General features: G+C 44.5%; 1 protein-coding gene across 2 annotated transcripts; it reads right to left on the bottom strand.

The window, feature by feature from the left end:
- LOC120408627 (purpurin) lies at positions 1-22,346 on the bottom strand. 2 transcript variants are annotated; one of them, XM_039545767.1, is made up of 6 exons: positions 22,309-22,346; positions 13,567-13,684; positions 10,828-10,964; positions 8,523-8,635; positions 3,272-3,484; positions 1-1,428 (listed from the first exon to the last, which is right to left on the bottom strand). In XM_039545767.1, exons 1-6 carry the CDS (start codon positions 22,329-22,331, stop codon positions 1,418-1,420), a joined length of 615 nt encoding a protein of 204 aa, XP_039401701.1. In that variant the 5' UTR covers positions 22,332-22,346; the 3' UTR covers positions 1-1,417. The 2 variants fall into 2 exon arrangements, with proteins under 2 accessions (XP_039401701.1, XP_039401702.1); XM_039545768.1 differs by lacking the exon at positions 22,309-22,346 and adding an exon at positions 15,323-15,412.
- Positions 22,347-22,723: the final 377 nt, after the last annotated feature.

The following is a 22,723-nucleotide window of genomic DNA, read 5'->3' as shown; positions in this document are numbered from 1 at the left end:
TCCAGTATGACCAGACGGACTGCGTACGTTTATTCAGAACACGCGACAGTAGTTTACATACAGGTTACTAGTGTGTATCTAAATTGTTTTCCGGTCGGGAGTATCTATGCATTTCCTACTCCGGTTTAGGTTCTGCCCATGGCTTTAGCAATCTTTCTCCCCTTCCTGACAATTGAAGACTCTCTTGGAAGGGCAGTGAGCAGACTGTGCTAGCCTCAACTAGCATACTTCTGTTACAGCTAAATACCAGGGGCAATGCAGACTAGGGGCTTGGGGAGAACAAACCACTTATCCTTTAGGGAGAGCTCACCACATTCCTGGTGCACTGTCCACACTCAAGCTAGAAGAGCCTTTAACAAAGGCATTTATATGCTATTTACAACCAAGCTTTTCCCCAATTGTTCCCAACTGCCAGCAAACTGAAAAGTCAGTCATTTGCCAAGCGCTCGGCAGTGCCAGTGTCTTATCATGCACTTTGGTTTGGCTGCAGTCTTATCCCAAGTAATTACTAGTCACAGAAAGATGCCCTTGCTACAGGGTGGTATATCAAGGGTGATATAGCATAACGCGGTATATCAAGTCAGTGGGTTTAGCTTTCTTACAGAAAACCACTAACATCTGAGGATCAGTCATGTCCCATGGAAAGGGAATTGTGTGACTGAGAAATGCCTTTTCAGGTCCCCCACATCTTCCTAAGAGGAACGGTCTACTACCCATTACTTCTCTGACTCTCTGCACAGACAAAAGCAAAAAACCTATTGTTCCCCAGATGATGAGACAGGAGGGTGGAGGAAGGTGGTGGGAAGAATTTTGATACCTATTGTTAGGACTAGTAGCCAGGAGCTTGGATCAAGCAGCTGCACAGGGCTTTGATGAGGCTGAGCTTGTTCAACCCTTAAGAGGAACCAGGGATTCAGTATTCCAGGCTTTTAGAAAGCCAGCCTCTTGTGTGATCCCATATTGTGTTCTTAGTCTGAAGTTGTTTGATGCCAGTTGTCTGACTAGAAACAGCCATCACAGTGGGGCCCCTATCCCAATTGGGGCATTTCAGCACTAATAGTTACTAGCAGTAAATGTTCTACCATATTAACTTGGAATGAGAGGCTCACACTTTATCAATCTCGCATCAGGCTTCTTGTCCCACCAGGCTTTGTTACTTAAAAATTAAAATATGAGGCTAGGTTAAATGAGACAGGCAGTAGATAGCAAAATCCATGTTTAGAGGTTTTTTAAAAAACATATCACATTAACGTTATTCCTTTGAAAATTGCACTCGGGTTACAAAAAAACAACATTTTAACATGTTTTTTCAAGAAAAAAACATTGGTCCAAACTATTTGATTTTTAAGAGACTAACAACTTCAAGACACAGAGATCTAGTTTTTGGTCTTATAAATCGAATCACAAGTGTAATTCCTTAGCAGGCACCTGCAAAAGGAAGGAAGAAAAGAAAGAAAGAAAAAGAAAGAAAGAAAGAAAAACTTTAGTTCATTTTTTCCATTCCATGCAAATGAATTTGTAGAGTCATCGCAATGTTCTAATCCTCAGTTCAGCTACAGCTGCAGAAATTTGGGGGTACTCAGAAAACAGAGTTCAGGGTTAGTGCCCAAAACTCGCACTTGTACTGTCTGGATCCTGCTCTGTGCATGCCTCTACCACATAATGTGTTAGAGCAGTCCTTAGGCTGCTCTAAGTTACTTCAGCCATCACTAGCCACAAAGGGCCATAACCTCAACCTAGTATATCAATTTAACACCAGACGCCCTGCCCAGTAACCAGTGCCCCTTTCTCAGCCACAACCTGCAATAAGAGTATGTAGCCAGAAGCCTGTGGGTCAGCTCTTTGGGTAAATCCAGCTTACACTTCCCTGCTGCGTTGCCACAGCTTGTTTCTGTTTGTTCCTCGACTCACACCTGGGCAGTTTAACACTGTTACAAAGTTTGAACCTACAGACTTTACCCAAGCAAAATTCCCATTGACTTCAATAAGAGTTTTGCCTGAGCAAGTCAAGATCAGGCCCAAAGATAGCACCTTACTTTGTGACTGAATGAGTCCTGTGACTGTCAGTTAATGAAGCATTGCATGCTGGGACCTGTACTCTCAATGAAGCACCTGTTTTTAAGAGGGACCTGGTTAGTCCCCCTATATTCAGGTTATTTATCACTTTCCATTTTAAGAGATTCTTGCACCCTTCTGACTGGAAAGCTCTCACCCACTTCCTTGTGTGCAGCAGACCTTTGAAAAGCAGGAGGGGAATAGCCCTCTGGCTACTTAAGTGCCTTGTCTTCAATCCATTCAGCATTTTGGGCAGATGAACTGCTCGCCACCTTTCCCTCTCCTTTGCAGTTTCTGACAGCAAGCCTGAATAGCCCAACCCAATATTCTGGAGAGCCCGGTCTGCAGCCCACACTGCGCTGGGAAGGGCCAAGACCTGCCAGAGCCGGACTTTGTGGGGCTGGGAGGAGGGAAGTGCACAGAGCTGGGCTTCCTCCCCACTCAGTAGCCCATGCACCACACATGGGTTAGTAAGTCCCACACCTCTGGTGGAGGGCAGGTAACCAAGCCAGGCTTCCCTGCCAAGAAGTCCCCCTGCTTCCAGCACATGGCATCAAAGGGCCAGTTCCTCCACCCCACAGGCACTATGTGGGGCTAGAATGTCCCCAGCTCACAGGGCAGGAAATTAGGCTCGGCTGCTCCCCAGGCGCCCTCAAGATCCAGCACGTGACTCATTAACACACCCGGAGAAACAGCCACATCTCCTCCTGCCAGCTAATGCAGTTGGAAGCGCAGCTCCAATTGTAGCAGTCAGGCTTCAAACCCTGCTGGCGCCTCACGATGGGGAGAGGCTGTTAAGTACTGGAATCTGTTTTTCCCTTTGTACAGGCAGGGAGTCGCAGCTAAATTAGAAGGACTTCATTTAGGTGCCAAGTCAAACACTTGAAAGTTAGGAAACGCCAAACTTCCTGTTGCCCAGGCAACCTTAAATCTGCCCTTTTGTATGTATCCATTAGGATGATCTAATGCCATGACATCCTGTTTTTCCACAGGATATCAGCCTCATTACGGCATAGGATGGGGACGAGGGGCAGAATTAAGTTTGCACATCAACCATAAATCTGGCATTTTTAACTTCTAAGTATTTCACTTTGCAGCCACACTCTTACTTAATATTGCATACAAAAGAACGGTTAATTAGGTTGCAACGACTTTGTTGCGTTAGGAAATATGCAGCTGACTCTTACAGTAGGAGTCTGTTAGTATCTTAGCGTACCTGTCTGCAGCACTGGCTGGAACTGGCCAGACATGCAAATCTCTTCCTGCTTCTGACGCACAATGCGCTGGATGGCTGGTGGGAGCCCACGAGGGTTGCGTGAGAAGATAAGGGAGTATCCATCATCACAAGTGCCATCCTCTTTCAGGCTGCGGCAGGCGTAAGTAATGGCATAGTTGTCATAATCGGTGTCAATCACCCAGTAGTTGTCCCCTGAAATATGAGAAGAGCTTGTTAGTCCTGGGCTGTAGGTAGCTATGTAGGTGAAGATGTCTGAGCACTCCAGTCTGTCCAACTTAGGCTTTACAAGAATCAGTGGTGGGAAGGCAAGTCAGCAGATTTCAAAGTGTGCGAGCATGTGTGAGTGTGAGTGAAACGACTGGAACAGATTCCTAAGGGATGAAGGATTCTACCACTCAGAGTCCTGACATCTGCATGGAACATCTTTCTGTGAGAAACGCTCCCGTTCAGCCATGAGTCGAGCTTGATGCAGTCCACCCCGTGATTAGCTGTGGTACACAGGTGGTCAGACCAGATGATAATGATCCTTTCCTGACCTTCGACTATAAAATCCCTTTTCAACTGCTACCTGGAATGGGAAGAATTTCAGTGGTTTTCACCATCAAACTTTTTTCTTGGCCCCTTTATGGACCTGCTGCACTGAAGTCTGTCCGAAACACCACTGGGAGCAAAGCTGGGGCTTAGGGTATAGAAGATTCACTGACACCTCATGGAACTATCTTTTGGCACCAGTAGGTCACAGGCCTATTCTTGGACCATGGGGTAACTGAAAGATAGCTTTGTTTGATGAAACACAGTTGAGCCTTCCTAATCTGCACACCTTATTGTTCATGTCAAAAAAGGGTTTATTACAATACTATATGTTGTCATGATGTTTTTTTCCCTAGGTTTTCATTAACGTGGCTAGATATCAGATATTAAAAACAAAATTAATTGTCCTAAGTAAAGGGCTTTTTTACAATTAGTATTTTTTTAAATTATTTAGGTCCTGATTCTCCATGGTTTAGCACACACAGAACTGATTTCAGTAGTAATTTTGTGCAAATGCAGAAATGAGCCCTTAATTGATACCTCCTGAATCCAGTAATTCATTGTGGACTATGCAACTGAAATTAGTGAGGTTCTTCCATATGTTATGGAAACATTGGTTGATACTCTATAGTTAAGAGGTTGAATCCCTGCTATAAGTGCAAAACTCACTTACATATGAAAAGTATAATGGAGTTGATCTAGTATCTTCTCAAATTACAGCATTTACCAATGGCCCAGAAAAATTATGTATTTACTAGTACATCTGTTAGTTTAGCAATTCAAATTTAAAACGGGTCCTTTATGAAATTTAGCATCCAGTGTGAGACTTTGTCTCTAATCTAATTAACAGATCAAACCAGCCTCTTTCATTAATCCTAAAAGAGGAGTTTAAATGGAGACCAGGCACAAGATTTCAATGAGTTCAGATGAAATGGAGAGCTTGGTCATTTTTTCACATTTGTCGTAAAATCCTCTAGCTCAGCAGAAGCCGAATGATACAATGATCAATTCCAGAATTCCATGAAGAACTGCCCTCTCTCCAAATGACAGCCATCACCCATTGTTCTCCAGGATAGAGGAAAAGTTGCCCTCAGTTTGTGGCCATTTTGAGAAGGATGCCGTTGTAATACTCTCACTTCTACCATTTGACAGTATAGAAAAGTCAAAGTGTTTTGTTTAAATTAGGAACAGCAGCAAGCTGCAGATACAGCCTGTGACACAAGTCTGTCTTTAGCATGTACACAGGGCCTGAACCAGCAAGAATTCTAGTCCAAGAATTTGCATAGAAGTAGTAAAGATTTATAAGACTGCCCCATTAAAACAAATTAGTCCAAGAAGGGATTTGGTTTCTCCTTCTATGGATTAGGCCAGCTCTTGGAATTCTCTGTGCAGTTCCACTGCAGGTCCACTAACTATTGATGTGGCAGCGGTGATTCTGTAATTAGCATGAGTTGAGTTTTGCACTTGAAGAGGAGGTTCAGCATCGAAGAAGAAGCTATATCTTCCCCTAAATTACAGCAATTGGCTGAGCACAGAATTTTCTGGAAATTTACCAGTTAAAATGGGCCCTTTAAGAAATTTAAAATCCAGTGTCAGACTAGTCCATTTAAAAAAACTTTTCAGTTAAAATGTACTGGAATCTTGAGGATATAGAGCAGGGGTAGGCAACCTATGGCACGTGTGCCAAAGGCGGCACACGAGCTGATTTTCAGCAGCACTCACACTGCCTGGGTCCTGGCTACGGGTCCGGGGGGCTCTGCGTTTTAATTTAATTTTAAATGAAGCTTCTTAAACATTTTAAAAACCTTATTTACTTTACATACAACAATAGTTTAGTTACATATTATAGACTTAGAGAAAGAAACCTTCTAAAAACGTTAAAATGTATTACTGGCACGCGAAACCTTAAATCAGAGTGAATAAATGAAGACTCGGCACACCACTTCTGAAAGGTTGTTGACCCCTGATATAGAGTTATATTTATTTTTAGATTCCATAGTAATTTTTTTCTGTTCTCAGTGAAAGTTTCTCCTAAAGCAGAGACTGAAGAGAACAATGGTAGGCATAGAGAATTCAATGAAGAACTATCAAAATGGCTGCCATCTCCTCAGAGATGGTTGGCAGTTTTCCATTAAAAGGAATTTGATGGAAAATGCAGTTCCTGCCAAATTGAAGTTTCCTGTGGGAAAATTTAGATGCTGTCAGAGTTTTGAAGTTTTCTAGTGGGAAAATGTTAAACATTTAGTTCTTGGTTGATTTGAGCTGAATACAAACTTTTCTGTTTGTTGAACCAAGCTGTAATATTGGTTTCAAATCATCTTGTCACTATGGCGTATCTGTGTAAAGTGCGGTGGTGCCTCATGAGAGTTGTTGTTAGAGTGATTCATGTCCCCCATTCCCTACGGGCTGGGGCTCACTGACTAATCACATCTCCCATGATGAACCAAGATGAACCACATGGTGCTCCGTTGGCGTCAAGGCATCAAGGAAGATGCAGTTCAGGCAGGGAGCAATGAGAGCACAAGTCACCCAAACGACAACTTCCATGAGGCAATGTGACACCTTAGCTTAATGTTGAACTTGTTTGGAACCAAATATAACATTTTAATATTTCCATATTGAAATATCAGAACTTCACGTTCTGCAAGACATTCTAATACTTGGGCTTTTCACTCTAGTAGGGACAAAAACCAAATGCAAAATATCAATTTCCTGTGTGGTTGAAATTCTAATTTGTGCTCAGCTCTGCATGTCAATGAGACAGCGTCTCTGCCTTCTTACAGAATAGGGGACACCATTTTCCTTTCAGGCAGCTATTGCTTCACTCATGTGAAGAAAAATGGGAAATGGTGGCCATTTTGAAAGGGGCAATTTGACAAATTTTGCAGTAATAACAAAAAATCTCTACAAAAGGTACCTGTTGCACCAGAGCAACTCCACAGGTGCATCGGGGGGGTGGGGGGCAGGGAGAGTGAAGGGAGGGAAATTAGTGTGCGTATAGGATAACAGAGAGAGTGGAGTGCAAGAGGTAACATTTTCAGTTTAAAAAGCAAGGAGATTCCCAGATGAGCAACATAAAAATGTAGTTAAGGTTTAGTACTTCTCATCAGTTTAGGAAAACTGCATTGCTGGGCTCCAAACCAAGTGTTATCACCCCACAAAGTTAACACTCAAAAAAGAAATCCCAACATTTTTGGGTATGGAAGTGCACAGTTAGGGCACCCAAATAACCTTATCCCTGCCTGGGTGTGACACCGCAAGGGGGCAATAATGAAACAGAGTAAATTATCTAGAAAAAATAATCAGTTTAATCTGGGCCCACAACCACAGTTAAGGCTAAATAAGTTTGGTACGGTGTCACTACAGCACACGAGCATTTCTGCTGAGGGGAAGACTTCCAGTTATGGAGAGTAACAGGGAAGAAGGGACAATTAATCCTAGCAGAAAAGAAAAGAAACGTAACCTAGGTAGGAAAGTAAGGGAGCTTTAACTCTATGGGAAGTTTGAAGGGTCTGTTGGTAGAGTGCAGGGCGTTTAGATGCCCATGCAGTACAGATATGGACATACCCGTCTGGATTTCTTAACAACTCAACCTTATCTGAATTTCCTGAGTCGATAACACTTGGTCTTGGGATCAGTACAATATCCCTGCAATTCAGTTTAACCGAAATTAGTGATATGTCCTCTAGCCTTAACTCCATTTCATCCTGGGGTGTGTCTGGGAATATACCAGCAGTAATGACTATATTAATGTTGCCTAACACTTTCTAGGTTTTTCATTTTCCTAAGACGTTGCCCCTGTTTTTACAGCTTTGTTCTTCCATCCAGTATGTTATGATGTCATTTATTTACCGGTGCACTAGAAAGATATTCCTTCAGCCCTCACTAATGGGGAATCCTGTCCAGCCATCACAGCTGCAGAGTCTCCTTGGGCAGGGGAAGCGATATGGGAGGTGCATGTGGGAATTAGGCAGGTGCGTACACCTGTCATGGCACAAAGAGTTCCTGGGGAGTGGGGCTTCAATCCTGAGGGCAGCTAAGGGACAACCATATGATTTTCCTCCCATCACCACCTGCCCAGCTGCTTTGGGCAGCTGCTAGTAGGAGGATATGGAGGTAAGTGTCAAATCCCTCCGCCCCTGCACAGCTCAAGTTAGCAGGCTGTGCGTGGGGAAGGCCTGCAGAGGCTAACAGGAGCAAGCACACCTCAGACTCCTGAAAAACATCATTTCCCAAGTCCAGACAGCCCAGAACTGTATTGATACCCATCTACTTTACAGCTTTGTGCTGTGACCCACCTTTGCAAAATAGATTGGTAATAGCTTGGTGCTTAAGGGAGTCTCTGGCTCGTCTCTTTTTGGGAGGTAGAGAGCTCTCTTTTTCTTGGAGTAGGCTTCCCCATCATGTTTTGGGGAGGAGGGGTTGGTTAGGGTAGAGAAGCTATGGGGAGCAAGGATTTGCAGTGTTTTCCAAAGATCAGCCTCTGGAGTTGTCTCCCAAAGTAGATTCCACAGCCAGATCCCCCCCGTTCAACAATGCTGGGTCCCCAGCTCTCACGCACTTCGCTCTAACCTGTGCGACCTGCAATGTCCCACATGAATGCAACGGTCTGGACAGCTCATCCACTGAAACACGTAGGCCTCAACACCAACGAGCTCCAAGCCAACACAGCTACCCCCAGGGGATGAAATTCACTCACCTCCACTGGACAAGTAGCTAGCCAGACCTTGGTAACTCATGTACATCTTCGCTGGAGTGGTGGGGTCCGGGACTGTGTACTGAGCAGCCATATCAGCACAGATCACCCAGAATCTGAAACAGGAGCAGAGATACTGAGGATGAGACTCTACAGTGTGTATGTTTCAATGCACAAAATAACAGCCCTGTTCAGGACTCATACAGGTGCCTGACTTAATTCTGACAGACTTAGCAGGGCCATGTGCACTGTTCGCATTTCAAAATAGTTCGTCATTAAGTAAAAGCCACTCCACATCCTTGCACAGTGCTCCTTTCCCAGTCGCTACGCAGGAACGAATCGTGGGCTACACAGATTTTGAGAGTGGCACTGGGAGTGCAGAGAGATGGTGGATCTGCTACCCACCTCCACACCACAGAGTAAGTCGTGTGCACCCAGAAACGGCAGGAAATGCATTCAGTGTATTGGAGTATGGCTCAGACAAAATCAGACTCCCACTGCGCTACATGCCACCCAGAAAAATAGGAGTAAGAGTCTCTGCTCCACTTCTGTTGTTCACACAGGGTTCAAGCAGGCAGAGGACAAGGGAGAATGGCAGTAAATGGCATGGTACAGGCTGCAGACAGCTCTTAAAGGCTCTCGATCATTCAAAGGGATATCACCGGCGGCTTGGTTTCCGTTGAGCGTCATAACTAGCGTCTCCTGAGGAATTTGAGGGTGGGGAGGGTAGCAGCCTTATGGACTAGTTTAAGGCAGGAATTCCCTATATAAGGAGAACCATGAAAACAATCCCTGTGGGCGACAGGAGGAATGGATTCCTGTACAGTGAAGGCTGGTGTAGCCGGCAGAGCAGGCACCAGAGATGGGATCTCATAGGTAGACAGGGCCATTGAAAATGACCGGCAGCTGCATTTCGCCTCTGGCTCCCCATTTTCCACACTGAGCTCAGGTGGGGGGAGCTTTGGCCAGCGGGCGCGCTCTTGTCTGCTACACCTCGCAGAGCCTGGCGGGAGCTGGCTGTTGCCATACGCAGGGGAGGAAACGAGTTTCAGCCGCGTGGACAGTCAGATTCTGTGAGTTAGAGGGAAGAGCAGCAGGATGTGGGGTACGGGAGGAGGAGCTCAGAGGCCTGAGTTGCGCAGGAGGAGCAGGTCACGGGTAGCACACTCGTCTGGGACTAGCTCAGCACTGGCTGCAAGTCACAGCAGCCTCTAGGGAGGCCAGGTGCCCCAGAGGGAGTGAACCTAACAGGCAACGATCAAGTGATCTCTCTCCTGCCATCCATCTCCACCCTCTGACAAACAGAGGCTAGGGACACCATTCCTTACCCATCCTGGCTAATAGCCATTTATGGACTTAACCTCCATGAACCTCAGTGCACCCATTGTCCATATTGTTAGCTAATGTTGAACAGCACTGGAGTTAGTATTTATCTATGGAAGGTCTTGGGGTTTTTTTCCTTTCTACATTGAGAAAGCTATTTATTCCTACTCAGTTTAGTCTCTCAACCAAGCTGTAATCCCTTACAGTAGCCACAGGCAATGGGCAAAAATCTTTATTTGTTTCCATCTGTCTATCCAGTGTCCACCCATATTATTTGAGGGCTTTTTGAGTCTTCCACAGAAGACTAACCAGTGTCAAGTGGAAAAATCCACTAACATAAAACCCACTTGGCCCCTTCAACCACCAAATCTTTCAGGGAAATCTAACCAATTAGAAGCAGCTTGCCTTTCCAAAAGCTACATTGGTTTATTTGAGGTTACCCTCACCGGACTGCTTTGCCACTCTACGTTTAATGATTTTCTTAGCCATGCGTCTCTGTAAAGAAGCTACGCCTGAGGTATAATTCCTAGGACCTCCGTTTGAATAAACAGGTCGAACGCTGTCAACCCTTCAATACAGTAATTGTTTTTAGGGTTTTTTTTGTTAATAGCTCAGCTCTTTTGTTCATTAGGTTCCTTAAAACTCAGAAACTCCATCTGGGCCTACTGACTTGTTACCATTATTGAAAACTTGGCTTTGCAAGTCCTGGGCCTCTGAACACAGACTGTCAGACACATGGTGATTTTGTGACAGGCACGAAAGAGACCAGGCTGGCTTTGAACTCATCGTCACTGGTGGCCTAAATAGAAAATAAAGCCAGGGCCCTAGATGCAGAAGGTTTGATGTTTTAACGTACTGAGCTTTATTAGCTTTTCCTTCCTGAACAAGGTAACCAGGTCACATCATGTGCCTCAGATACGTTCCCAGTCACAAATACTAGTGCATTCGATCCGGCGTGCCAGTGGCGGGTTCGCCAAGCACTTACCCAAAGAGCTTCACTCTGCCTTTGGAAGATGCAATCATTGTGCCATCCTCCTCGATGGTGTATTCAGCAGAGATGTTATCCTGAAGGAAGAGGCCTTCTGGGTCCTTCTTTGCTAGGGCATACCATTTCCCTGCATACTGAAAGGAAAGGAAAATATCCCAATTAATTTTCATTGAATGGCATGAACATCAGGCATCTGTAACCACCCGTACTGCAGCAAGCTTGTAGTTCAGTAGGTAGGTGCTATAAAAAACAGGGAAAGGCCTGTGCGTGCATTTGTTAGGTGCTTGGAGGAATGATTCCGCTGTGCATTTGCACCTTTGACCTTGTGACAGGAGCTGGGTTGGTAGCCCTGGGTGCTGAAGTCCCAGTCCCAGTGCAGGCAGCAGCAGCGTAAGCTTCCCTACACTGCTCTGCTTACATGTCTCAGCCATATCCCAGACGAACCACGGCTGTAAATCAAACCGTAGCACATTCTCTGCTCAGTCCTTGGCCTCTTCGCAACACGTGAACCAGTTAGAGCAAATTGCATGAGGGTTTTGGGAGCCACTTTGCCATTCATAAATTGGTGGGAACTGCCATCTCTTTTCACAGTTCCACTAAATAACCATTAGATGGTGACACGTGTCACTACTGAAAGGGACTGAATTTGATCCTGTAGGGGAGGTCCGCACCCTTGTTAAAGTTCCTATGCAGAGAGGCAAGAAACATTAAGTGTACTCATTAGAAACAGAGGAAAGGAGGCCAGTTTGGTGGGGGTGCTGGTGTTCGTACATTTGATTGAGAAAGAAGAAAATGCCCAGGAAAAGCATTCCTGAAGACCTAGCAGCGTATGTCTTGAAAAGGAAAGGGAAGCTAAGCCAGCAGTGTCAGACCCACCAAGTGTTAGCCATAGAGGACTAACTGGAGTAATGCACAAGGCTGAACACAAACAGAAGGTGAACATCTGCCTACGCCGCAATGTCTTGCACCCCTGCTCTGGCGCTTATGAAAATTGGGACATATGTGGAGGGTTTGTGTCTATAAAGGAACGTATGGAGTTAAGAGGCCAGGTGATCTGGGAAATCCCATGCCTGTTACAGACTGAAATGGAGGCTGTAACTCAGGAACAGATAAATCAGGGGGATGCTCAGCCTTTAGTCAGAGCACGGGTTCCCCCCAAACCCTCCAGAGTTTATGTACTTGTACACTTATAAGACTTTGCATTGCCTCTCACAGCCCACCCCAAGGTGGGGCTCTAGCAGTGAAATGGGGAGGGAACAACTCCTGCTCAGCCTTACTTGACCCTTCCATGGGCCACCAAAGGCCCCTTCTGGAAGAGGTTCTACCTAGGGGGGCTGCAAAGAGCTTTTGGACTAGGGGAGGGCGGATTAGTCGAGATGTTTGATCCTGCCTTAATCTTTTGCTGTCCTAGGGAGCCAAAACATGAGATTAATGACTGAAACAGAGCCACATACACTGGAGCAGAGCAGGAACGTTATCATCAGCGTAATAGTCTACAGTCTGGGGTACTTCTGTGACCCCGGTGATTGTAGTGTCTGAGCACCTGCAATGGATTGATTCTCTCACCACTCCTAGGAGGTAGATTGAAGTAGATTCAGTGTGGGGTTGGGGGAGCCAGCTCCAGACTGGGAAGGAGGGTCCCAGCAGTTCCAGGCCCCATGGCAGCCTCTCCAAGTCCTGCTCTCACCTCTGCCCTCCCTCCAATTCTGCCACCCCTGCTATTATCATAGAATCTCAGGGTTGGAAGGGACCTCAGGAGGTCATCTAGTCCAACCCCCTGCTCAAAGCAGGACCAAACCCAACTAAATCATCCCAGCCAGGGCTTTGTCAAGCCTGACCTTAAAAACCTCCAAGGAAGGAGATTCCACCACCTCCCTAGGTAACCCATTCCAGTGCTTCACCACCCTACTAGTGAAAAAGTTTTTTCCTAATGTCCAACCTAAACCTCCCCCACTGCAACTTGAGACCATTACTCCTTGTTCTGTCAAATTATCCCTATTTTAAAGACAGGGCAATGAGGCACAGAGGCCCAAGGTCACATAGGAAGTCTGTGGCAGAGCAGGGAAATTGCATCCTCCAAAGTCCCAGGCTGGTGCCCTGGCCACATCCAAACCCAGATTCTGTTTGTTTCCTGTCCCAATGAATGGTTATCTATAGGGGGGTCCTATAATTCAGCCAGAGTCTCAGAACCAATCTTGAGCAGCTGATTGATGGCTGATGTCAATGGGGCTACTCTAAGGCCCAATTTATCTCCCTTTGATTCGCGGTGAGGCAGCTCCAGCTCCCAAGGGCCACTCCTGAGTGAGGATTTGCAGCTCACTAGCATATTCTAGATTCAAAGGAGGCAAGTCTGCAATACCGTTAACTTGAGGAAAATGACTGTCCTGTGTATTTAGAGTCAGGATGAGCCATTAATGGCAGCACATTAGGAGTCGGAGCTTTGGGACCTCCAGCAATTCAGCAGATGTTTCCTTATGAGAGAAAATTAACCATCATTTTGGATTTTTTGGGCTGAAGATCTTACTGAGCAGAAGGCAACAGGGGATTAATCTGGTGAGTCAACAGCAAACTAAGGAAACAGTGTTTGAGAGAATATATTTTACCTCTAAAACGAAAAGGTTAATTTCCCAGCTCATGTTGCACTGAATTAGTATATTATGCAAATTAAAGCAGTGATGTAAACTGCGTAGCTTCTACTGTTGCACTGTGCACAGCAGATGAAGCTGTGATAATTACCCTCTTTGGGTCGAAGTTGTCTTTCACAGAGAAAGAATCCACTGTACAACTTTGAGCCAGGTAGTGTTCAATACCGGAGAGGAGTGTTGCCAGGAAGACATACTGTGCATATTTCATTCTGGAAGACAAAAGCAAACATGAAGAGTTTCATACGGATGCAGATTCACAAATCTGAAGAAGGTTTTCGATCGAAGGCCAAAGAACAATCCAGATAGCATTTGAAATATACCAACTTCTGGGGGAGCAGAGCCAATGGTCTTTTAATTTAAACAGCTGAGTGGTTTATACCTTTGTGTGATTAATGGTACTACCAACCACGTTCTTATCAATTGCATTTAGGGTGAGGATGAGGACAACAATCAATCTCACTTTTATCAGCAAATTGTGAGTTTTCTATCTCTATTACGATATTCACTAAGATGGAAACAACGGAAGTTATTAAATGTAAGCACAAGTTTAAAGTAAAATGCCTGCTTCTGCATGCAACAACTGGGAAAGCGAGTGCTATAAATAGATTACAGGCTTTACATTTTTAAACTTGTTTCCTTTCAAGTTACTCTAAGTACAGTATTGAACAAATCCTTCTTTAAGAAATCTGGTCAAGTTAAAATACCTAAAACAAGTCTGATTAGCACATCAGAGCACCTACACTCATTTTTGGGTTGCTAAATTAGTATTTTGCTTGCCACAAATACTGGCATTTATTCCAGCTATATTTTATTGATATGAATCTAGCTGGAAAATGGATAGAGTTGATCACATTTTCTGCTTTTCCATTAACATTTTGTTTTGATGACAGTGTTCCAGTGAGCTCTAGTGAAGCCTCATTTGTCAGAATTAAATTGATTTCAAGTATTTACCATCGTTGATCCCTGGGACATCTCTATGTCCAGCAAGGTTATTACTTTTCATATGAGAGTCTCACAACCTAACCAAATGTTTTCTAGTGGCTTATTAAAACATGAAATGCATTTAACTTTTATACTAATCCCTCTCATCACCTCACATCTGAGACAATATTCAAACGCTGGATTACTGACCTGCCTTTAGAGTATTACCACAAATTTGCCAAAGTAATCCCCATTTGCATTAACCGCTTAGCATATCCCCACTCACCCACATTAAACTTAAATGCTTACAGGAAAAAAAATATTTAGTGATTATCCTTTTATTAAAGCAGCAAAGAATCCTGTGGCACCTTATAGACTAACAGACGTTTTGGAGCATGAGCTTTCGTGGGTGAAAGCTCATGCTCCAAAACGTCTTGTTAGTCTATAAGGTGCCACAGGATTCTTTGCTGCTTTTACAGATCCAGACTAACACGGCTACCCCTCTGATACTATCCTTTTATTATTATTACAACTTTTTGCAGGATATTCAACCCTTATATTCTGTTGTCACATCAAACAGTGAGTCATTTAGATCTTTTAAACTTCATAATCTTATCCCTGTGGAGCCTAAGCTTCCATAGAATCATAGAATCTCAGGGTTGGAAGGGACCTCAGGAGGTCATCTAGTCCAACCCCCTGCTCAAAGCAGGACCAACCCCAACTAAATCATCCAGATGGTCCCAAAGACATGCACAGTTAACTATTTTCCAGCTCAAGTTACACCTAGACTAACATATCAGCAAATGCTACTTGCAGTTTTCTGAGGAATATTTCACATAAGATGCCAAGTACAGTAGGCTGAAACGCGTGGCAGGAGAAGCTGTTTCCTGAGCTGCTAACCTGCTTCTTTATTGAGAGAGACCTACCTGCTGGGATATTGTAGCTGGAGCCCTTCGAGCTTACTCCAAGTCAGTCCCTTACTCAGTGGTCAGCTGGGGAGTGTTGTGTGAACTGCCCTCTGGCTGCCTTTAAATAATGAATCTGCAAAGTCACTAATTGGTTATTTTCGCTGGCGTGACTGAATAAGACCCTTAATCTTGGATAATCCATTATGTAAAAACCAAGTGTAATCCTCACAGTGGTGTGTCTGCCTGCTTCACTAATACCAACCCAGCTTTTCCATAATGGAAAAAGAAGGCCAGAGGGCTAATAGGTCTAGTGAAGCAAGAGTAAGGACACCTCTGTCACATTCCACTGCCTGCCTCTTTAACATGTGTTGGGGGGGAACATGGACAGTTAGTTAATCAGAAACTCATGCGAATATGCACATGCCCCCAGTTATAGTCACTCACTCACCTGGGGTGAATATAATAGCACTAATTTTTCTAATAGATGTGATGTGTCATCAGCTAAGACCCAAAACGCCGAGTATAAAAATGAAGACTTTGCCCCAGGAGACTCACCATGTCTGTGTCCAAGTCCTGGAGTCCCCCAGTTTTCCTCCACATGGAAAAACCCCAAACACACACTATTCCCAGGTTGTCGCACCAAGACCCCAGTGAATTTGCAATGGAGCCAATTCCACCTCTCTTTTCTCCTCACTCCGTGTCCCTATTAAAACCTTTCACCTGTTGGCGCTATGCTTCACAGCAACTCAAACTAAGATTAAGTCAGAAGATGCTTGAAAAAAAATGATTTGTACCATTTGTGTCCTCCTCAGCCTTATTCTCTCTTGTAGCCTCTTGCAGTTCCCACCTGCGTATCATGGGTGACCTGCTGCTTCCCATAGGTGGATGCTGATTTCAGGTGGAGGATATTACACCCTTCCATGGGTCAGCACTGATGTGGGCCTCTCCGCATTTTCATGGGCTGCTGCAGAGATGGGCTTTTCAGGGGTTTGGAGCTGTGGGGGAGGGAGCTTTGGCTTTGGTAGTTTGTTAGCGGCACCTAGAGCAATGAACAGGTGCCCCTTTATGTACTGAAGTAAAGAGAACAAGCCTGTGGACCTTCCCTAGCTGTACATTGCAACTGCGGATGTCTGGCCTCGAGGTCTGTGCCCAGTACTGCACACTTACGTGGGGGGCACAACTGCAGCCCTTGCTCTTTTGAGCACAAAGATTGCTCTCTCCCCGCACCCTCGCTACTGCAAGGCACCTTAAAGGCGCCAGGGAACACACAGGGGTTCAGCCCTGTGCAGCCAGCAGAGCGACTGACTGCAGAGACGAGGGCACAGTTTACCTCCGAAGCCACAATTCAATGAGCTGCATGCGGCGGCATTCTGCTGTACCTTGCTGCAGGACAACTCATCCCAGAGCTCTCCCTGGAGGAAAGGCAGGTGCCTCTGCAGTCTTTGCCCTGTTTCCACAGAGCTCTGCACGCACTGGTAACAAGTCGCTTGGGAGAGATGGTGGCACTTAAACACTAGCCCACGTTAGCGAGTTTGGGGGAGTACAACGGCTCCCAGAGCTCCACAGAGGCCAGTGGGAGGACTGCCTACTTCAACCTTTTAGGGTTCTTCAGTGCTAGTCCTGCCTCCACTCTGCACCCTTCAGCAGGGCTTTTGCCCATGGGGCACGTCAAAGGAGCAGCCCCTGGACGTGGGGTGCACAGATACTAGTTGTGTCCAGCTGCTGTGTAAAATTCCTGTGCCTGCCACACCATCTCCATTTGCATCAAAGCAGAGACCAGGCATACGGAGCCCCTTCACTGGGGCATGTTCTTCAGTAGGCAAGGTGGTCTAATGGAAAATGCATTAGACTAGGAGTCAGAAGTCCTGTAGCTCTGACACAGATGAGCTAGGTAACCTTGGGCAAGCTCCTTCCCTTCCACGCCTGTATTTCCCTTATTGTCCTTTGTAATCGCTGTTGGGCAGGGACTATCTTACTGATTGTACAGCACCTCCCACAGCGAGCACCCCGTGACCCCCCCTTATTTGGGACCTTAAAGGCACCACTTTAATTCGAGCATTGTTCTAAACCTTCGCCTGTTTTCTAGAAAGAGACCAAATGGTTGTTCTCTGAGCTAATCCTTCAGCCATTATGCTTAGGGATAAAAGGTCACCGTGGGTACCAGATCTTGGAGATCAGCAGTGACCCTGGAGAGAACACACACAGCTACTTCTTCCACGCCAGACAGTGTCAAGATAACAAGCTCTGTTAATTCAGGCACAAGGCATTATCTAAGACACCATGAACAAATCCCTGCTCCCAGCTATTTGGTCAACTTCCTGGGGATATGAAACATTTATATGTAGTGGAAAGGAAATGTTAAGTCAATAAGTGTCCATATATATACACCTCTACCTCGATATAACGCTGTCCTCGGGAGCCAAAAAATCTTACCACGTTATAAGCGTTATGTCGAAGTTGCTTTGATCCACCAGAGTGTGTAGCGCCCCCCCTCCCCAAGCACTGCTTTACCGCGTTCCATCCAAATTCGTGTTATATTGGGTCACGTTATATCGTGGTAGAGGTGTGTATATATATGGTAACATGGGGCTTCTTAAAAAAAAAGGCTTTTAATCAATTGGAGCAGTTAACTGTTCTTTGCAACACAAAAGTATTATGTAACCAGAATGTTATTTAGCAATAAAAGGACAGTCACCTGAAACAAATGCACAACCCAATAATTATGTTTTCTTCTAATACAAATAAAGTGGCTATTTAAGGACAAGTGGGTCTGGAGTATTTTCTGTAAATTAGAAGCATTTGTAAAGAACGTACCACTTAGGCTGTGTTTTCCACCCAAACCAATTAGTATAGGTCCCTGCCAGACACTGGTGACACGTGAAGCCATACTTATGTGTCATGTAATCCCATTGGGTTTAGAGACATGCTACTAATAGCTAATTATAACACAAGCTTTTGGTCTGTTGCAGTAACATCTGTCACTGCACTGTGTACAGTTTGCAGCAAGGACATGTGTTTTGTTGGTATATTGTCTTCCAACCACATCAAGGTGGTTCAGAAAAAGAAAGGAATCCAGAAAAGTGTCAAGATAAATGTTTCTAACTCACCAATGCGCCAACCACTGCTGTCCAGTTTAATCCTGAATAGGATCAGTACAAAAGAGTCCCGGCAAAAGGAGCTGAATGAAGGACGTGACTGCAGAACCCAGAGCATGTGGGGCCAGGGGAGAGGGGGCTAATGTAGACCCCTGCATATGCCTTTATTAGAACAAGTGTTAGATAAACTGCTCTAGGATTTACTGGGATTGTTCTGCCTGCTCAGATTTAGCAACATGTACTAGGTCAGCAGTGGAAGGCACAGTATGGGGTCCCTAAATCGGCTCCTCTGTCAGGCACTGAACTCCCTTCCCCCCCTCCCGCCCCCACCAGCCCCCTGGCTAGCCATCAGGTGGTGCATTTGTTTGCACGGGTCTGTGAAAGCAACTCAATATAGGAGCATTTTGAGTTGCCCTTGACAAATATTGTGGCGGTTATTGTACATTGGGATGAGAGGATTTCCTTCCTCAGCTTTAGCTTATCTAGATCTAATTCATATTCTTAAAGAGACTGGAATAAAGGCTGCAGTTAAGACACCAGGCCTGGGCATCAGGAGACCTGGGGTCTATGCCAAGGCCTGACCCACTGGAACTATGTTCCACTCCCCCCAACAAAACTTATGGTGCTCACCCACTGTGAAGTGCTTGTTGATCATGGGATGAGGAGCGCTGAAGATTTTGCTTATAGCTCACTTACTCCGTTTTCCCAGTGAAAGAAGGGATGGAATTAATACAGACAGTAAGTCATTAGAAAGTTGTTCACATTTGGTTTGTGCGTAGGATTTGTGGACTTGTTAGGCCTTCAGATGAAGCACATCTAGTTCACTGCCCTGGCACTCGCAAGGAGACATTCAAAACATTACAGTTGTAATTACATGCACTGAAATGCTTCTCCATCCCCAATAAATGACTGTAGCTCTTGCAAAGTGCCCTGAGTGACAGTGCTGAAGGCTAAATCCCGGTGTTTGCCTGAAGACCAGATACGGCTTGAATAGAGGCAATGCCAGTTTCTTAGCTGTAACCTACCAACGTGTCCTTGTGCAGAGACAGTGTCTCTATATAACACATCCATTCTGCTATGGCTTCTCTGCCAAGACTAGGGTGACCAGATGCCCCAATTTTATAGGGACAATCCCGATATTTGGGGCTTTGTCTTATATAGGTGCCTATTACCCCCCACCCCAAGTCCCAATTTTTCACAGTTGCTGTCTGGTCACCCTAGCCAAAACTGCCAATTACCATGGTGCAGTGGATGTCTGGTTATCAGGACCTGGACCTCAACCACCGGTTCACTTCCTCCCTGCCATATAACAGCTAAGAAAGGACTTCCAAGCCTGACTGCCCTGCCCTAGTCTTGAAGCAGTGATGTAAAAGGTTCCACAGCCCATAACCCCTCCTCTGCATTACCTCATCCCCTCACATTTACGTGTTAATGAGTCCAGCGGCAGTTACACCCATACACCCAAGGTCAGGATCAGACACTGCAAAGCCACTGTACAGGTGAGTTCTAGGGTCTGTCATTTGCTTTTTCTGATAAGTCGTTACTGCTTTTGAAACCTGCAAACGGTTCCAGTGGTGTAAAAGACGTATTTAAGCATAAACAACATGAACAGTGTCGATTTCAAGCTGAGGAAGAGGCCAGAGAGCACAATAGAGCTGCTTGCTGTGCTTCATTTTAGCCTCCCTTTCCTGTCTCCATTGTTGTTAGGGGCAGGTATATACTTTGCATTTCAAAAGCCCATTTTTTAAACTTCAAAGCAACTGCTGCAACTTGTTCCTTATTTGGAGGGGGAATTTAACCTGCTGGCACTGAGCAGAGTGCAGGGCACTTTAGTGGTTCTTTGAGTCTACCCAATGTTTAATTAGGACCTGGAGTAAAATTGATTCAAAATCTTGGAAGAAGCTAAAGAAAGTTAACCCACCACGAATACAATAAAAAAATTACCATAATACAGAAAGTGGCTAAAAACAGACTAAGTAAGGAACTCTATGTACATTTGAAGTCACAAGGACCAGGTACTGTCCTTCTACTAAGACAAAGGAACCTATGACTTGAGCTCAGACATAGACAATGCTCCTGTTTGTGGTTCTGGGACAGGTGGATTGATTTAAAGTCAGAGAAAGTTAAGGCACAAAATTTAATCAGAATTTAAAATTAGCAAGTAGGAAACCTTGATTTAAAGCTTGTTTTGCTTTTGTATTTTTTATTTTCCAAAAGAAACGTTGATTTTCATTGGTTGGTAACCATTAATCTATTGATTTGTAACTAAATTTCACACTAAATTTGGTATTTTTTTGCTAACCTGGCAGATATAGCATATCTACAGCTATTAAAGCAATTATATAGCTTGACTTACATTTATTCATAATTTTAATTTTTACATCATCATGTTAGAACTGGTGAATGATGCATTTCATATTTACTAGAAGATTAAATATTTATTTGTGTCATGCTCTATTTGTATGGAAACTTGGAATTCAACACAAATGCTCTAAAACAGCATTATTTTTTGGGGGGGAGAGCTTTGGTTACTTAAATAAAACTAATTTAAAAGTGCTGAGTCTATAAGAAAAGTTTATCAAAACATGTTTTGCATTTTGTTCTTTAAAAACAGAATCTATAGTTAGTGAATCAAAGTTTCTGGTCATAATTGTAGGGCTATTAGATCTCATCCTCTCACACCTAGTTTAATTCATAGAGCGGAATAAGACAACAAAATTTCCTGATTTTTCAGCCCCCCAGCAGTTTCTTAACTTTGAGTGAGATAGTCATTGAACGAATCGAGTTGAATAAACTAAAAAGAAGGAAATATTCCCTCTGCACCTGCAGAAGAGGCTACCGCTGTTAAAAAGCTGGTTCGCACTTCAGCTATTTCCAGTTTCTGCTGCTATACCAATGACATGCAGCAGTTCAGTGGTTTGATTTTCTTTAAAAATGCAGCAGCAAACATGTACCGCTTAAAATCATTTAAACTAAATGAACAAAAAATAGATTATAGTAAGTTTAAAATTGACAACCTCTGTTAAGGCCTAAACAAGTTTATTAAAAAGAAAAATGTATTTAAGCTAAAAAAAAAAGAAATCAACTTTTGTCATTGACCCAGTTCTGGAAAATAAAATGAAGTCTCCCAAGTCATTTTTGCAGGTGGTTTCCACCCCAGTCCCTCCATTCCCCTTATTTGGGGAAATGAAAAATGGTCAAAAGAAACATCAAACTCCTTCATATATATATTTACATAAGAAAATGACCAACACCAATCAGTGCATCACTTTAATCAACCCTACAATTCCAAATAGGAGTTGTCTGACTTCAGAAGATCCAGATCTTCCAGCCTCCACCACAAATTCCACCCTCATGTTCATTTAAACTCTGTCTACACTGCAACTAAAAACCCATAACTGGCCCATGCTGGATGACTTGGGCTCATGGGGCTTGGGCTAAGGGTCTGTTTAATATTGTGCAGACATTTAGGCTCAGGCTGGAGTCCAGGATCTAGGACCCTGTGAGGTTGGAGGGTCTCAGAACTTGGGCTGCAGCCCAAGCACAAACATCTACACCACAATTAAACAGTCCTTTAGGCTGAGCCCTGCGAGCCTGAGTCAGCTGGCATGGGCCAGCCACGGGTGTCTAACTGCAATGTAGACATACCCTCAGAGTCTGTGATAGTCAAGGGATGGCTCTCCTCTGCTGGTCTGCTCCAATCCAGAGAGACCACTCCACTGCTACTGGCCTGATTAGGGCTTACTGCAGAATCAGCTCTGCTGCTGTTGGTCGGGTCCTCTCCTACACAGTTGCTCTGCAGAGGGCACAGAGAGTCCAGGGAGAAAAAACAGAGCAAAATAGGATTGTTTGAGTCCCTCTTCCTTAGGAAACAACTCCTGGTCTCTAGAACAGAGTGCTTCTCCTCACCTCCTGTTGAGCTTGAGTTTCATCACCAAGCCAATGTCCACTTCATGAGAACTCAGGGTGTCTCACCCACTCAAGGACATGTCCTGACAATTCTTATGGCCTTTGCTGAGTCTAGAAGTCAAAATATATTGTCATTTACACACACAAATTCCAACAAAAGCAACCAAACTCAGGAGGTTGAAGTATAGGTAAGCATTGCACCATAATTCATGTATATTTAGCTGGACAACGCTGGCTTTTCACCTTCTCCCCTAACCAGAGAGCTCTGTCTCTGTACGTCTTCTACCCCTAGGGTTAAAGTATTACATTTTTTAATATGCAGAAAATGGAGAACTTAGCACTTCCAGTTTACTGAGAACAGATTAAAAGAATTGTCAGACACTGCCTTGAAGGAGAAGTTTCCAAAAAACCAGAG

This window comes from Mauremys reevesii, linkage group 6 (assembly GCF_016161935.1).
Source record: "Mauremys reevesii isolate NIE-2019 linkage group 6, ASM1616193v1, whole genome shotgun sequence".
NCBI lineage: Eukaryota > Metazoa > Chordata > Testudines > Geoemydidae > Mauremys > Mauremys reevesii.
The sequence above is the reverse complement of the archived record's forward strand: the minus strand, read 5'-3'. Positions and strand labels throughout refer to the sequence as shown.